At 37.3% G+C, this 17,677-nt stretch overlaps 1 protein-coding gene across 5 annotated transcripts in view; it reads right to left on the minus strand.

The window, feature by feature from the left end:
- mtss1 (MTSS I-BAR domain containing 1) overlaps positions 1 to 17,677 on the minus strand; it is a 68,451-nt gene that overhangs the window by 40,305 nt on the left and 10,469 nt on the right. For all 5 annotated transcript variants that reach the window (XM_048199063.1, XM_048199062.1, XM_048199061.1 and 2 more), the window contains 2 exons: positions 10,454 to 10,515; positions 4,006 to 4,079 (listed from right to left, as the gene is read on the minus strand). In XM_048199063.1, coding sequence (XP_048055020.1) covers positions 4,006 to 4,079; positions 10,454 to 10,515 — 136 coding nt within the window. The remainder of the gene's footprint in view (positions 1 to 4,005; positions 4,080 to 10,453; positions 10,516 to 17,677) is intronic.

Genomic DNA, 17,677 nt, shown 5'->3' on the forward strand with positions numbered 1-17,677 from the left:
CTGGATCAGGAGAGTAAATGTCAAAATTAATTGTTATTTTATGTGTTTTTGAGTGAAGGAAAAGCCATGTTAATGATTCATGTTTGTTATATTTGACATTTAAAAGAGTTTCTGTTATGTTGAAGATTTTATGGTTACCATTGTGCTGAAGAGTAGAGCTTATGGTTAGGTTGTGGATGACTGCATGTACAAAGACTATGATGCATGAGGCTACGTCCAATGAGTAATAGCTTTGCTAATGCCAGTGCAGAAACAAGTATCTTTCTACTTGTGCTGTGCGAGCTGCAAACAATTGTTCTTTAAATTGTTCAGCATAACAATGTCAAATACTAATACTTTTCCTTTACCTCAAAATCACAGACTTGAATATACTGGAATCTACACAATATGCCTTAACTAAAAAAACTAAAACAAACATGGTAAAAAAAAGAGAAAATAGACCAATAATATATAAGATAGAAAACACGGCTAAATATTGCAAGTTTAGTTATCTCGACAAATATATTTGGACCATCACCTATTAAATTACTGGTAATAGTTTATTATCAACAACCTTAAATTCTCACAATGCATGAATTCATAGATAAAGAGAAGTGAAAGGAAAGCGACTACACAAAGAACAAGCCTGTCACAACTCAACTATCTGAAGAATGTAAAATGTACAGCAGTCTCTTCAGACTAAAAGAGATGTCAGTCATGTCAATGCCAACTTCCTAATCAAACATAAACTCCAACCCAAACACATGCACTATTCCCAGTGTTTCCCATACATGACCTAGACTGTGGCGGCCCGCCACATTCAAATTTGTCCCGTCAGAGTCTCAAAATTAAATGGAAATTAGGCCTGTCGCGATAATTAAATAACCGTCTGATAATTGCGCTCTTTTATACGGCAAAAGTGGGAGTCGTAGAGCAAAAGAAATAGACTAGCACCAATTAAGTTTTCATGCACTATATTCAAAGTCATCTGAAGCCATTCCATAGCTTCATGTGAGGGACAGAAGAATACGTACATAGTTAAATTTAGTTTATTGCCGTTTCTGAACAATGTCATCATACTGGCTACAGGGTGTCTGTTAGATCGCTCAAGGACTATGAATTGGCGTCACACGCACAATAACTGGAATTTAAAAGTGAGAAGAAACATATGATTAATAAAATGTTAGATGCAGATATACACAGGGATTCTCTTTGTGGAATTCTCTTTTTTTTATTATCATGGTTTTGCATACTGAAAGATTATTAATATCCTATTTTGTTCTGTTGTATCTATCATATCTTGTTGCCCCATTAAAAAGCTGCATAATACATTTATTTTAATCTTACATTATTATAAATACATATAATTCTTTACATTCACATAAATATAATTCTAATATAAATAGTTTTTTAATTTCACAAGGATACAAATAGTAATTTTAAACTTTTTATTAACATATAGATTTTATAAAATTAACTGTGCAAAGTTTTTTTTTTTTTTTAAGAGTTAGGCTAGCATACTTTTTGCTGCTGAATTATATAATCAACTAGTTTATTTATTTATTTATTGGTATGCTTATGATTATATATTTTTATGCATTTGTTGTTTTTCTCTATAATGCATTCTGGATTGTTTAATTATTCCAGAAATAAATGAATTCAACAGAGGTAACCTCTTTTGCTACATATTTTTAATGGTTTAAATGTATACTCTACATGTTTGACCACTTATCATTTAGCCTGCTATATGTTGTGTACGTGACTAATGTGCCCTACCATCACCAATAAATAAATTACTATTAGAGCACAAAATTGTTTACAAGAGAAAAAAATTCTTCATTGATCTAACACGGATTCCTTTATCTTCTGTGAGAATGACAACAAAAAGCACCTAAAATCCTCAACACAGCCATTCCTAGCAACAAAAACTGAATTTCAAGTAACCATTTTCCAGCTAAATCCATCAGAAGGCATGACACAGCAGGTTTGAGTCAAGACAGCTCTCTCGTGATAAGGTGTGGCGGCACCACTGGCAGAAAAATATTTAAACGTTCTTTCACTTCCCTTTTCTGGCGTGTCAAGATCTCTTCTATTTTTTGGGAAAATGAATTCTCTTAGGGTATAAAAAGATTTGCATATGCAATTAAAAACGAAACTCAGAACCTGTTAATTAATTAATACTACAGCTCTGTTCCAAAACCTAGAGAGCTGACATGCTGTCTATACCTCCAGGTTCACGTGAGATCTCTACTGTGGACTTCTGCACAAGTTTCAAAGGTGATGTCAAATGCCGTTTTTATTGTATTTGTCCAAGTAGAAAGTTGAAAAGAGAAAGCTATTTAATGCAGCTCACAACTGATATATAACACAGCTTTGCCATTGGCCGAATCAGCTGTGGACCAGTGCATTCGGAACGAGCATCAGGTTTCCTCTACAAACAAAACAACTCACAAATTATTTACTATGGCTGGCGATTTTCTTTGTAGACTAATTAGAACAAGGAAAATGGAGCATATAAACAACTCTAAGCATACAAGTCTAAAATGAAGTTTCAGCACATAGGGAGATGGTTAATGGGAAGCATAATTCCTACCCAAGGCTACACTGATTAAATTCATTAAGTAAATTGAAATAAACTTAAGACAGATTCAAAATACCACGTGGAGAGCAGTGTCTGTGTTTTTGTTATGCTAATATCATTCAGTGTTCAGCGACACAAGATCAAGGTAAAATTCTTGGACTATCAGCAAGATAAACAGAGTCAGGGCTAAATCACAGCAGCAGTATTAAGAACGAGGAGCGCAAACACACAGCGTAAATACTATAGAAACAAACAGGTCACCGTAACAAGAAGTGGAGCTATGTAACCCAATCCGGACCATTATGAGACAGTAATGCCTTCCTCCAATTGTCTGAGCACAGAACAATACCATGATGACCTTCTTTTGGTTCTGTATGAATAAAGGTTGAACATTTGCTGCCTAGGGTGACAGAATTTTACAACGCTCACTTCAGGACGTTAACGCACTGCCCTAAAGGTGAGACCTCGTAGCATTCAAATAAACAAACTACAAATCTCAAAGAGATAATAAAGAATAAACAAAAAAGATAATCCACTAAAGCATGACAGGATAAACTGCATTACTAGTTCTCAGTTTTGAACGTGAGAACGATAAGAACAAGCTGATCTTCAAAGGGAAAACATCGCTCAAGAATAATAAACAGCATAATCCTTCAAACTGGCAAGTTTGAAAAGATAAAATAGACGTCAAAATTCGAGTCTGGGTTTATGACAAGTGATTGTAGTGTTTCATCATACAAAACTGTAAATAATGTTTTCAAACAGAATTCCCAAATTAACTCCTGCCTGCCATTGGTCACTCAAACAGATAATCCCGGCCCCCCCAAAGCATGTCATTGGTTGAGCCAGCATTGCTATGTTAGGGTTGGCTGGAATGCTCCAACAAACACAGCAATGTTTTGCTATCACCACAGTGTTTACGTTTTTCACGGGAGTCAATCTACGAACGGCTCACTTCTAGCCATCTCTGCACTTTAAACTGGGATAGGAAAAAGTGTTTTAACACTTACAATACTACACAAATATCATCTTTCATATCTTAGCTCAGTCTCAATCCTTTGGACTGGTAAATAGCGTATGACAAACTGCTCAAAACGTGTACTAAACAGTTTAGCAATACGCACTGTCAAATTCCAGAGTGTTGGTGTGGATTTATTTCTCGGTTTAATGCGCATCACCAGGAGTATCATCATTCAGAAAGCTATAAAACACATTGTCTTTTCACTTTAGTGTCATACAGCCGACATCTGCCTTAAAAAAAAAGGAAAAGACATTTGGACGAATCTTGAGGTCTTCTGAGTTAATGCTTCATGTTTCAGACGAATAACCTTTCCAGTCAAGTACGACTTGACTGCTTTCCTCATTACGATCACTGGAGAGACAGCCTGTTTGTGGGGTGAGACGAGAGAGAGAGAGAGACAAAGAAGGTAAAGATCTCATCTTACCTCGTGTTCCAGTTGCAATGTCAGCCACTTTCTGGAAAGCATCTAGGAATGAGCTAGTGACGATGATTGTTGTCCTGAATGACAGAAAAAAAAAAGAATTTGTTTGTAGGAAAGACCCACAAGCAAAGTGGCTTTGACTGGATTCTTGCTAACAGTCGGTAAATCATGACAAATATTTCCACTGACAGATTTTTGGAGCTTGCACCAGGAGAGATGCAGGAGCCAATGTTAACAGCACAGCAGACTGCAATACTCAGGGTGAATGACATTTAAATACCTGTAGATGCTGATAACTACAGTGCAATGTACTACAAAACAATCTACATACTTTTTACATTTTCTTCACTAATTGTGTGGGAAAACTGGAATTTTGCAAAAAGGGTTTAGATAAATATGACAAAAGCTTTAATAAATGGAAGTGAAAGTACAGAAGTCATACTTGTAGCTGAAAGCATTATCAAACTCTCAACAAAACCAAATACAGTTCTAACGCAAATGCAGTCTACACTGGAAATGTTGAAGCTATAGAATTTTATAAATGTTAAATTGATTAAAATCTGATTCTAGACCAGCAATCTGTGCTGACATATTAAACTGTGGCCAGGGGTGGGCAATATGGCAAAAATATCATATCAAGATTTTTTTTTTTTTTTAAGGCAGGATCCACAAAGACTAAAGCCCCGGGTATACTTCACTTTCCGCGACTGGACGCACCACGCACGCAGTCACGTCCGCGCGTCTTTCAAAGTATACTACACCACGGATGCGCGCGGATGACCGTGTTCGTCACATGCGCAGTACAGTTTTTTCTATGCTCTACCAGACATCGGAGAGCAGCACTGAGTCGTGTCATCAATGGGACTTCACTGGACATGATCGGAGAAGAAAAGAAGTGCATCCTTTCCCCCTCCATGAATTTGCCGCCCTAAACACGTCTTTGTACTCTTTCAAACATGAACTGTACAAATGTGGTTACTTTCTAATCTCTTCGCACAAACGCTGCTCAAGTTCGCTGTCCATTGTCGTGTTTTTCTCTTTTTTCCAAGCGTGTTGTTTTTAAACCGGTCTTTTCACACTCTTCTTTGACGGCTGAACACTGTGCTCAATACTGTGCGTATTGCCACCTAGTGGACTCTTCTATACTGCTTGCACATGCGCTGTTGCACGCGGACTGTCCGCGTATTCTCGAAATTTGGCCTGCACGCGGCCAGGGTGTGCGGCCAGCCACGGACGGTGCACGAACGCGAACGGCCGAAGTATACCCGGGGCTTAAGACTATTTAAGACTATTTTGCAAGTCACTAAGCAGCACAGCCAAACTAATTTCCCTTAAATATGCACTGATTCTTATTAAAGCTACTAAAGTTATTTAGTCATAAGCAGGAAGTGATTTTCTCTTTGTCTTTTTAGGCTGCGGTCACTTTAAGAACGAATGCACGGATCTAATACACAGACACGCATCTGATTTTTTCCCAACTCTTTACAGTCACTGAAGACATAACTGACTGTGTTTATGTAAACCTTGTATGTATATGACAGTTTAAGCGCAATAAGATGGAAAAGAGAACTTAGTTCAGTACTCACACGCTGTTCGACAGGCTTTTAGTGTGTGCCCGCTACAGGTGAACGCACTCAGAAAAGTTTATGTCAGAATAGCGTGTGAATGAAAAATTTAACTGGCAAGGCTTTAAAACGCATGCAAATAAAAAACGTTGAACAGTACGCTGGGATGGCGCTGGCAGAACTGCAACTGATAGAAGGTGCACTGTAGCACGATACTACTATCTCTCTTCAAAAGCAGATTGTGGAGACGTTTTAACCATTCACAGTCTAAAATCGTGATATCGCACACCCCTACCTGTGGCCATGAAATAAAGTGCTCGTGTGTAGAATTCTCAATCCTACTTGATTTGACATTAGACAAATTCCCATCTATATGTAAAAGCTTAAATATACTAAATCATTTGATTAGAAAGTGAAAAATATCTATAACCTTCTCACGGGTCAGAATATGGAAAACGGTCCGAGCCACTCAATGGAAAGAGTTCAACGTGTTCATCGAAGGGGACATGGGCACATACTGACAGGGTCAATGGTGCCATTGTAGGGATCCATTCAGAGCCTTCATTCTGAAGAGAGAGATCTCAGCTTATCAGAGAGAGCTCTGTGGTATCAGGTGATACGAACTACAAAGTACAGCCTTTCAGCAATTCCCCCACCTCCCCACAGCGGCCCCCCCAAGTCCTGCAAAAGCTTTTGTGCATGATAGGTAGACTCGCAACAGACATCTCTTTAAAACAGACATCTCTTTTTAATTCTGGTTGTAGGAATAGAGGTTGGTTTTAATGGTAGGGATGCCCTGGAAAAATATGTTACTGGTTACCCTCTGTTTGAAGAGCACTATTAAACTGATAGTTCTGAATCTATATCCTGGTTGGATAACCTATGTTTAAAGCTGTTAAAATAGAGACATGTCACAGCAGTCGGCTGTTGGATGACTAGTAACCTACTCATATTGGTTTCATATATATATTCATTCAATTCACATTTATTTGTATAGCGCTTTTCACAATACATATCGTTTCAAAGCAGCTTTACAGAGAATGCATGTCAACATTACAATTTAAAGAATGCAAATAATGTAATAATTTGGGCAATTAATTTACAATCACTGTTAGCAGTTTAACTGAAGGTAGAAGCAATGAGCTCCTGGAAAAATGAATTACATATTAACAATAATTAGGATATATAGAAACTTGGGAATGCGCAATATATATTTTGATTAAATGACAAATAAAAATGTAATTGGTGTAACTAAACTAACTGAAGTTTACAAAAACCTTTCAAGATTTTATTCATTATACTCTTTTCAATATACATTTCAAATTACTTTTTATAAACATTTGCAATTTTTTTTTTTCAAATTATGAATAATATTGAATTATATACCGATCTTAATTAAATAATAATTAACTTATAAATTAGCCAAACTTTCTTCAAGAATTGCATGCCTTCAAATGAGATTAATAAGTTATCTACAGACAGTACACAACTACAAACCCCCAAGAAATCATCAAAATAAATTAATTAAAAAATTGTGAACCAGTTCAGAATGAATTCCATTTTAAATTAAAAAAATAAGATCACTGACCCACATATCTCAAAAACACGCCAAATTGTCATATAGTGTTTAATGGCACTTTAAAGTTGGCTCAGCACGACTACACCTGAAATACAGCAGTTAGTTTGAATTAAGATTTAAAGTAGCCATTCCCAAACCAGCTAGTCTAGTATCTATATTTGCATGTACTGTGATGTTGTTCAACTTACATACCATGATATACTGCAATGGGTACATATTACCCAACACTCTGTTTACAAAAACACTTACAATGCCCCAAGTCATGAGGAACTTTAAAAAACAGTCCCTGATCAGCTCTTGGCAGTCCAGACGGAGGAGCTGGCAATGGTAATGGTGTGTGTGAGTGGAGCGTGTTTGATGTTTATCTGTAGGAATGGAGTGGACCTTTGGGAGGGTCATTAGCCTGTTTACTCTCCAGGGACAGAACAGAGAGGTCAGGCAGAGGGGACTTGCTGTAAAAATGGAACCAGGGCTAACCTAAAAGATAATTTCCTCCCTTGATAAGTCTTTCAGTATTGTATTGATTAGAGTACCAACTAGGTATGCTCCGGTCAGAATAAATGCCAAATTTAATCTGCCACAAATTAACACAAGGGATAAATGTACAGTCTGTGCAATGGGTTGTACCATTGCGTACCTTGGTGTTGATCAATAGGTCAACAAATCATTGGACAAAGAAATAGATTGTGAAAATTAGACATGACGTAGTCAGAACGAAATCACTATTTGTCCCATTTAGTTGCTTAATTTTAATATAAGTTCATGGTCATAGATGATGTCACCAAGCCCTCTTAAACCTGTTACACACCAAAGAGACATCAGAGAACTAGTGGCGATGAAAGCCTATGGTGGTGTTGGCTCGCGTCGGCTGCATCTGGGCAAAAAAAGTTGCGCTTGAACTAGAGCTGCACGATTAATCGAAAATAAACCACATGCGATTTGGCAAAGGCTGTGATTTTTTTATGCGCAGCTTCTCAGTAAAGCACGGCTCTGTGATCAGTAGTAAATGCTTATCCACCTGAAAGCCAGAGGGCACTCTCATGTAGAAACTCCAAATATGCCCAACAGAAGTACAATATAACGCACATCATTCCAGGAAATCCCTATGGGCTTCATACTATTATCGCTGTAGCTCAATAAACAGAAGATTGAAATGCTTTGATTAAACATGACTAATAAACAAGACTATGACAATATACGGTTTATCCGACTTCTTCAAGCCTTCATGGGTATTTTCATGATAATAAAGTATATTTATACTTCAATGCTAATAAACATAGCCTTTATCACTTTATCACTTATTACGAATTGAATAAATGTCTTTTGTTGCACAAGAAGTTCATAAATGATTCTTATGTCTGGAAAGATGTTTGACTTGTGCTGCGTTTTCAAATGCACATTATAAGTGAGTTTTCAGAGTTTTCAGATGGAGCAGCATTTACTACTGATTACAGAGCCGTGCTTCATGCACAAGCTGCGCATAGAAAAAAAAATAATTACAGCCTTTGCAATTTCATAATCGCACTAAGAAAAATCAGTTTAAGTGCGATTTCATGTTAAATGCGATTTATCATGCAGCCCTAGCTCGAACACACTGCAATAAGTACAGCCGATGGCCAACAAGAAAGTACGTTCATGCGCCTACATGAGAGATAATAACTGTCCACAACAGCAGATGACAGTAGTCTCTATTAGTCATTCAAAAAAGGGAACATGAACTAGGAATGTGAATATACAAACTGTAAACAAAGCAGCACTTGCTTACCATTTTTAAAGGTCCTGTTCTTCGTGATCCCATGTTTCAAACTTTAGTTGGTGTGTAATGTTGTTGTTAGAGTATAAATAAAATCTGTAAAATTTTAAAGCTCAAAGTTCAATGCCAAGCGAGATATTTTATTTAACAGAAGTCGCCTACATCGAACGGCCAGTTTGGACTACATCCCTCTACTTCCTTCTTTAATGACGTCACTAAAACAGTTTTTTGACTAACCTCCGCCCACAGGAATACACAAGAGTTGCATTTGTAGAGTGTGTTTGTCGCCATGTCGTCGAAACGCTGTTATTTTCATCCCGCAGTCCAATCACCGGGTCTGATTCCGGCTCAAATTGATAGGGTAAAATTAAAGACATGTTTACAATAACACTGAGCGCGTGCATCTCCACGTTATGGTAAGAGGCGTGACCTTTCCGGGCAAGGTTCGCTAAGCTGCTGTCGAATCACAACACAGGAACCACTGGCACAATCAGAACTCGTTACGTATTTCTGAAGGAGGGACTTCATAGAACAAGGAAGTCATCAGCCCATTTTTACGACAGTGGAAATAGCAGTATACAGATAAGTAAATTATGTGAAAAATACTGTGTTTTTTTACACGCGAAACATGAACACATGTTATATTGCACACTATAAACACAATCAAAGCTTCAAAAAAACACGAAAAATGGGACCTTTAATATATATCATGACAATCAGTTTGTCTTCACTTATATTAATTGGACTACATACGGCCATGTCGTTATGAAAATATTTGTGTATTGGAATGCTCCGAAAAGATAAAGATGTAGGTAAATTTATAAGCGCCTTCTTTGTGTGCCTTGTCTTCATCATTCGCTTGATTTATCGCTTTCATTGTTCTTCTCGTGCACTAGTTTACAAAGCTGAACAGCCAATCAGAGTGATCTCTTTTCTCGACGGACTAACGCCAATTCAACATGTTCAATTGGCCGGACTAAAGCCGACATGTGGAACACACCACAAAAACTAGCCCGACCGACGCTCATCATCTACTCGCCACTGGCTGATGGCCGAAAATCGGTTTGGTGTGTCCCCGGCCCTTACTTTTTGACTCCTCCCTCCAAACATTTGGCTCCATTCTAGTATGTAACACCTACGTTTCAAGATCCAATCAATTCATGACAGATTAAATTAAGTCCTGTTCTATTTTGCTATAGAAGTAGCAAATTGAATGTCCTACTGACTCTAAGACAGTACAACCCATTGAATTAACTATACATCCTCATTTTAATGCGGCACCTTTCCTAATTATCTGCATTTAAATTTCTCTACTTCTAAATCATCTCTTTATTCCTTTAAATAAACTAAAGTTCCCTTCTTTCTTCATCACTGCCTCTTCATTGCCTTTTTGGATCCTTTAAAATACATTTTTCTCAAATGTTCCTTCTTACACTGGATGACAAATCCTTCCTGAATGATGTAATAATCAAGCACATTTCCTGCTTTCGAAACAAGATTATCATAATTATTCCACATTCAAGGAAGTGTGTAATGCAGGAAGCCTGTTCTTACCTTAACTGAGATTGCAGCTTAGCCCCTTTGGTGACAAAGTCCTCCCAAGCAGGATAACTCGCCTACAGAACAAACAGAGAGTGAATAAGAGAGGTTAGTCAGGGCAAACCAGAGTAAATCATTACACTTCACCCACAGCTCATCTCGTGTCCATAAGCAATATTTATTTTGTTTGTTTAAAAGATGATCTGTTATTACTGACTACCTTCATATAAATATTTATGTTTTTGGATATGGATATCGATATGCCCCAAAGTTTAATATTTAGAGTTATGAGTTTACTGAAATCCCTAAAAAGAAAAATCCTTAAAAAAAAGTGCATGAGGACGAAAACTTTCTGAGATCACATGATAGGAAGCCGTCATTCATGTGCATGGTGTTTACACCAAAAACAGCCTAGGCAACTCAAGTCTTCACAAGGTGACTGGTGGCAACAACAATGATGAATAATACAGCAATTACAACAGGTTGTCACATCAAACAACTTTTCTGACTATCTGGTTGTGCCACAAATGCAACAGAGTTTAATTACTAGATTAATTACATAACTACAAATTTAAAGAGGTGCAGAAAGTATTGTTCAACTGCATGTCATGTAAACCAGGTACAACATTTCCAAACTTTTAATCACGTAATCTGATGTCACTCAACAAGTTGTCATTTCACAGCATCACAGACTACTAGCATAAATCAGAACGTCTTTGTCTTGTTTCCTCAGTACAGTAGTCTCTGTCTCATTAATGATCACAGGTTGTTTCTTTGCCCCGGTGTTTATTAAATCTAATCCAAATCAAGCTAATTCTGTTTGCAACAAGGGGTATCAGTAACAGCTAATCCTGCTTACGAAAAATCTCATAAAATGCTGACTGGTTTATTTTCATAAACAGGATAAATATATTTTATTAAAATAAAATGCACCTATAAATTGCATTGGTGAAACGTTATCTGCCACATGACATTTCAGTTTACTTGAAATTAATCCAATGGTGAAGCAAGACAGGGTTCAAAAATGTGAAAAATCTCCAATACAGCAGATCTTGCGACATATTGACCCACTTTGTTTTTAAGTACAAGATACACTGCTCTGATTAAATATAAATTTCATAACTTGACAGTTACATTTTGTCCCCTTAAATACCTTTAATGCAGCTAGCTTCACTGCAAAAAAAAGTAGCTAACTACTTAAAAATAATTAAAAAAAATTGCTTCTCCAACACTGCTAATAAAAGTATTTTAACGCAGTGACACAAACAGTATTTTTGGGTGGTCTTTGTTCATTAGCCTAAATACATTTCTGAAATAGGAACTACAGTCTGAATTGAATTAAATCTGAATAATTGTGTGCTTTTGTACCCTCTACAGTTGACAAATAATGCAAATCTTCCATCTAATCACTAAAAATACACATACCAGGAAATGCTTTATAAGGAGACCATAAAATATAATCGCTTTGATGTGGTATACAGTCTTCTGTCTTGTGGGAGTCAACAAGATATCTCAGCAATAAAAGCACATGATCAGAATAATGATTGTTCCAGAATTTAACTGAAATGTGAGGTGATGATACAAGACCAAAACTTGGTAGTTACACTGTAGCATATACACTACCATTTTTGAATGATCAAAAGTGAGAAGACAAGACTAATAATTGTGTGGATTACTCATATTTCCTATGTCCTCGTGAAAAATTTCTACCTAATTCACAACATGCGGATTTGTTGAAAGGATTTGTTCTCAAACTTGTTCAAATGTTAATGAATTTGGAGTATTCTACAAACCCGATTCCAAAAAAGTTGGGACACTTTACAAATTGTGTATAAAAACAGAATGCAATGATGTGGAAGTTTCAAATTTCAATATTTTATTCAGAATACAACATAGATGACATATCAAATGTTTAAACTGAGAAAATGTATCATTTTAAGGGAAAAATAAGTTGATTTTAAATTCCATGGCATCAACACATCTCAAAAAAGTTGGGACAAGGCCATTTTTTCCACTGTGTGGCATCCCCTCTTCTTTTTATAACAGTCTGCAAACGTCTGGTGACTGAGGAGACAAGTTGCTCAAGTTTAGGAATAGGAATGTTGTCCCATTCTTGTCTAATACAGACTTCTAGTTGCTCAACTGTCTTAGGTCTTCTTTGTCGCATCTTCCCCTTGTTTTCTATGGGTGAAAGATCTGGACTGCAGGCTGGCCATTTCAGTACCCGGATCCTTCTACACAGCCATGATGTTGTAATTGATGCAGTATGTGGTCTGGCATTGTCATGTTGGAAAATGCAAGGTCTTCTCTGAAAGAGACGACATCTGGATAGGAGCATATGTTGTTCTAGAACTTAGATATACCTTTCAGCATTGATGGTGCCTTTCCAGATGTGTAAGCTGCCCATGCCACATGCACTCATGCAACCCCATACCATCAGAGATGCAGGCTTCTGAACTGAGCGCTGATAACAACTTGGGTTGTCCTTGGCCTCTTTAGTCTAGATGATATGGCGTCCCAGTTTTCCAAAAAGAACTTCAAATTTTGATTTGTCGGACCACAGAACAGTTTTCCACTTTGCCACAGTCCATTTTAAATGAGCCTTGGCCCAGAGAAAACGCCTGCGCTTCTGGATCATGTTTAGATATGGCTTCTTTTTTGACCTATAGAGTTTTAGCCGGCAACGGCGAATGGCACAGTGGATTGTGTTCACTGACAATGTTTTCTGAAAGTATTCCTGAGCCCATGTTGTGATTTCCATTACAGTAGCATTCCTGTATGTGATGCAGTGCCGTCTAAGGGCCCGAAGATTACGGGCATCCAGTATGGTTTTCCGGCCTTGACCCTTACGCAGAGAGTTTTAGATTCTCTGAATCTTTGGATGATATTATGCACTGTAGATGATGATAACTTCAAACTGCAATTTTTCTCTGAGAAACACCTTTCTGATATTGCTCCACTATTTTTCGCCGCAGCATTGGGGGAATTGGTGATCCTCTGCCCATCTTGACTTCTGAGAGACACTGACACTCTGAGAGGCTCTTTTTATACCCAATCATGTTGCCAATTGACCTAATAAGTTGCAAATTGGTCCTCCAGCTGTTCCTTATATGTACATTTAACTTTTCCGGCCTCTTATTGCTACCTGTCCCAACTTTTTTGGAATGTGTAGCTCTCATGACATCCAAAATGAGCCAATATTTGGCATGACATTTCAGAATGTCTCACTTTCAACATCTGATATGTTATCTATATTCTGTTGTGAATAAAATATAGGTTAAAGGTGCTCTAAGCGATCCTGGGTGGAGTAACTTCCTGTTGACGTTCGAAGTGTTGTCAAACAAAACAGAGGCTAGCTAGACCCTCCCTCCTCCTCCTCCTCCTCCTCACCCTCCCCTCCGTGCTTCCTGTAACAGTCATGAACACGCATTTAAAATCATTCTTGTCGGTTATTGGCTGGAGCATGTTTATTATGATTCGTGGTCCAGGCTGCACCAGTTTGTTTTTATTGCCATTTTTGGAGCTTGTGGCGACTACAGAGACCATGTTTTTTTTACAATGTGTTCAGAGGACAGGCAGCTAGCGGATAGCGAGGAGATGTTTGCTGTATGTGACAAAAAATGTTTTGGCCTAAAAACACGTGACATCGCTTAAAGCACCTTTAATGAGATTTGTAAATTATTGCATTCCTTTTTTATTCACAATTTGTACAGTGTCCCACGTTTTTTGGAATCAGGTTTGTAAATGAGCGACAACGTGCAAGACATGCCGATATTCGGTAATGCGATATATCGCGATAATGAATATGCACGATATTGTTATCGTGGACACAACAAAATACCATAAATAATCATTTATTACCAATTATTAAAATTTTTATAATGCATTAAGAATACTTTCCCCATCAACCATATAAAATGCACAACAGCGCTGTATGCTGTATCAAAGGGACACGCGCCCAGATGTAAACAAGCCCAACGTGCATGAGAAGCATATGGCAGAACGAGTGAAGGAGACACACTGAATGAAAGTGCACATTCAATCTCTGACAGAGGGTGCTGATGGAACAGCAGAATGCAGCGGTTACCCCGGAAACCCTGCAAACAAAGCAACTGCACTAGTGAAGTTTTTAAAATGCTTCAAACAGCCATTCATTTTTTTTTGTAATCTCAATATGTTGTTCATCTCAGCACCAAATACTTACTACTTATAGACTTAATAATAGGCTATTTATTTTCAAATTTAAACATTTTTATATTTTAATCTGGACTACAACATGCCCTAATGATTAGAAATGTTCTTATTATTTGTTATTGCTCAGTAAAACTGAGACATAAGGCTTCATTAGTTAACATGTTAATTCATTATTACCAAACTGTCAATGAAAAATACTTATAAAGCATTAATTATTCTTACTTAATGTTAATTTCTTAGTTACTGTTTCATAACATTACTAAAAATCAAAAGAGCTTATTTAATGGACCTGAGATAAGGCTAACGATGATCAATTGTATTTCTTAACTAACATTAAAAAAAATAATACTTTCTGTAACAAATGTAGCTATTGCTCAATCTTAGTTAATGCATTACATAATGAGACCTTACTGTAAAGTGTTGCCTTTTGTTCTTTATAGACTATTTCCAGTGCTTCCCACAGGTTTGAAATATACTTGCGATGGTAGCCGAGTGAAAAATCCTCCTAATACCCACGGCACAAAAATGGTCTACTACATGTGACACACAAATAATGTGTGTTTTTTAACAGTATTTTTATTTATTGAAATTAATTTGAATTACACAGCATACTACTACATTTAATTACATACTAGTATTATGCAATATTATGCACTGTAAATTATGAAAAATTACAGCATTTAAATGTTTCTCCTTTTCCTATGTTCTCCTTGCTGTCATATAGTGTCTATCTCAGTGAATGGGACACAGATTTTACTAGTAAAATTTATATAATGAATAATATGTGTGTCAAATAATGTTCTTAGTCTTTTCTTCCTGTGGGGGAGTCTACAATAATTTATTATGAATTAAATGGAAATCAAATTAAATACAATTTATTGTGTAACCAAAATACAAATAATGCCCAAAAGAAAAAGAAAAAAAACTTAGCGGGAGTAAACGGTTCTGACACACACATAACGGGCAGGTATGAAACGACTAGTTAATCGATCGCAGATGGTTTCATTATCTTGGGCGGATATAAAAGTATAAGATGATAAAAATAATAAAAGCAAAAATGTGTCTCCAAATATACTTGGGTGGCCGTTATTATACCTGGGCGGCCCGCCCAAGTAAAGTCTATGTGTGGGAAGCACTGACTTCTTTTGCACTTTAATCTGTTTGAAAATTTTACTTTATATATATTTTTTGTGTATTGTATTATTGTATTTACACATTCAGAGTTCTTTTTGTTATTACAAAAATAGTTCTTAAACCTGTTATAGCCTACTATGACAACACTTTTTTTTGCAACTTATTTCAATATCATGATAATACCACATACCATGATAAAAGCTTCAGCAATTAATCGCAACATGAAAATTTGATACCGTCACATGCCTACCGCGTGCCCAAAGTTATTAATTTGCATAAAACATGCCCAAACCATATCCATATAAGGGCTTTCCTCAACCCCTTCTCTTTTCGTTGCTCTCAGCAATCATAAAGACATCTAAAGACACGCTCTCACCTGAGAGCACGTGCAGCAAGATCGAGCAATGCCAAGTGTACCAGCCTCAAAGCAAGTTCAAACACAATAGACACCTTTAAAGGATTAGTTCACTTTAAAATGAAAATTACCTCAAGATTTACTCACCCTCAAGCCATCCTAGGTGTATATGACTTACTGCTTTCTGATGAACACAATCAGAGTTATATTAATCAATATTCTGATGCATCCAAGCCTTTTAATGGCAGTAAATGGTGGCAACGAGTTAGCTAATGCTAACACGTAATGCAAACACAGTTTAATGCCCTGCACATTCAAAACATGATCTTGCTCATCACCAGCAAATTACTTTTAGTGCACAGTAAAAGTAAGCAAATTGGGGCACAGCCTTAATTTTATATAGCGGCTCCTTCCGGTGGCCGTAATTACAGAACTTAAGGTTATCACAAAGTATGCATCTCATAGGAAACTATTGACCATTATTTGTACACATGCCTCCAGGGCTTTCCTGAGTCTGTCAGAAACTTAAAAGGACGATCCACCCATGAGAACCCTCCTACCAAATCTGTCCTGTAAACTATTTCCTTTCAAACTCTCAGTTCTTTTCCCCCTCGTCTCTCAGGAGAGGACCTCTCCTGTGAAGCAACCCCCCAGAGTTTTGCTTTCAACCGCATGAAAGAAATATATTATCATTTCCTCTCTTCGATCCTTCTCATCTTTGCCTGTTGCTGTGGTAAAGAGGTGGTGACACAGAGAGCGGAGGACGAGAAGAGGACAGAAAACCTGTCTGTCCACTGTATCAAGTGACAAAACAGACACATGTAGAGGTTGCAATGAGGATCAGCTGCTGAATTTCAATTATAAAAGTGACGTCTCTTGCAGATGGTTTCTTTGATTAATAATAAATGTTTTTAAAAACATCTCCCCCTCTTTAACAAGGACTCAAGGGAGACGTGGCATAGTGCTCATGCTGTAAACCAACAACACCCTAATGATCTACAAAAGGCTATTCCTTACAAAAACATCAGCTATGGCAAAAATAGAAAATAACTATAATGCATCTGCAAAACCTGACTATGCTTTTCAACTATAGGATAGTAACAATAGAGAGCTAAAAGTGGATGAAATATTGTAATTATCATAATATTATAATATTACAATTAAAGGATTAGTTCACTTCAGAACTGAAAAACCCAAATGGTTTAACCACTATACTGAATATCAGAGCACTCCAAACTGCTTAAGTCATAAAGTCTCTCATTAGCACAAGCTTTGCATGTCTGTAATAGGCACCTGTGCGTGCATATGAGGGTGTGTCTGCTTTAGCTGGCAGAAAGGGTGTATCCAGTATGTGTGCACGTGCACTATACGTACGAGTGTCTGGTGAGTCTGGCAGGTTGTGTTTCAGAGGTGATTCACAGGCAGGCCTGTGCACGGTACATGCAATACTTACTCATGACGGGGGGATTGTGGGATGTTGGAGAGGGGGAAGGGGGACGTCCTGAAGCAGGAATGTGCACAGGCAGGCAGCTCCTCAGCTGTAGACTGGCGTCATC

This window comes from Megalobrama amblycephala, linkage group LG8, assembly GCF_018812025.1.
Source record: "Megalobrama amblycephala isolate DHTTF-2021 linkage group LG8, ASM1881202v1, whole genome shotgun sequence".
In the NCBI taxonomy this organism is placed as follows: Eukaryota; Metazoa; Chordata; class Actinopteri; order Cypriniformes; family Xenocyprididae; genus Megalobrama; species Megalobrama amblycephala.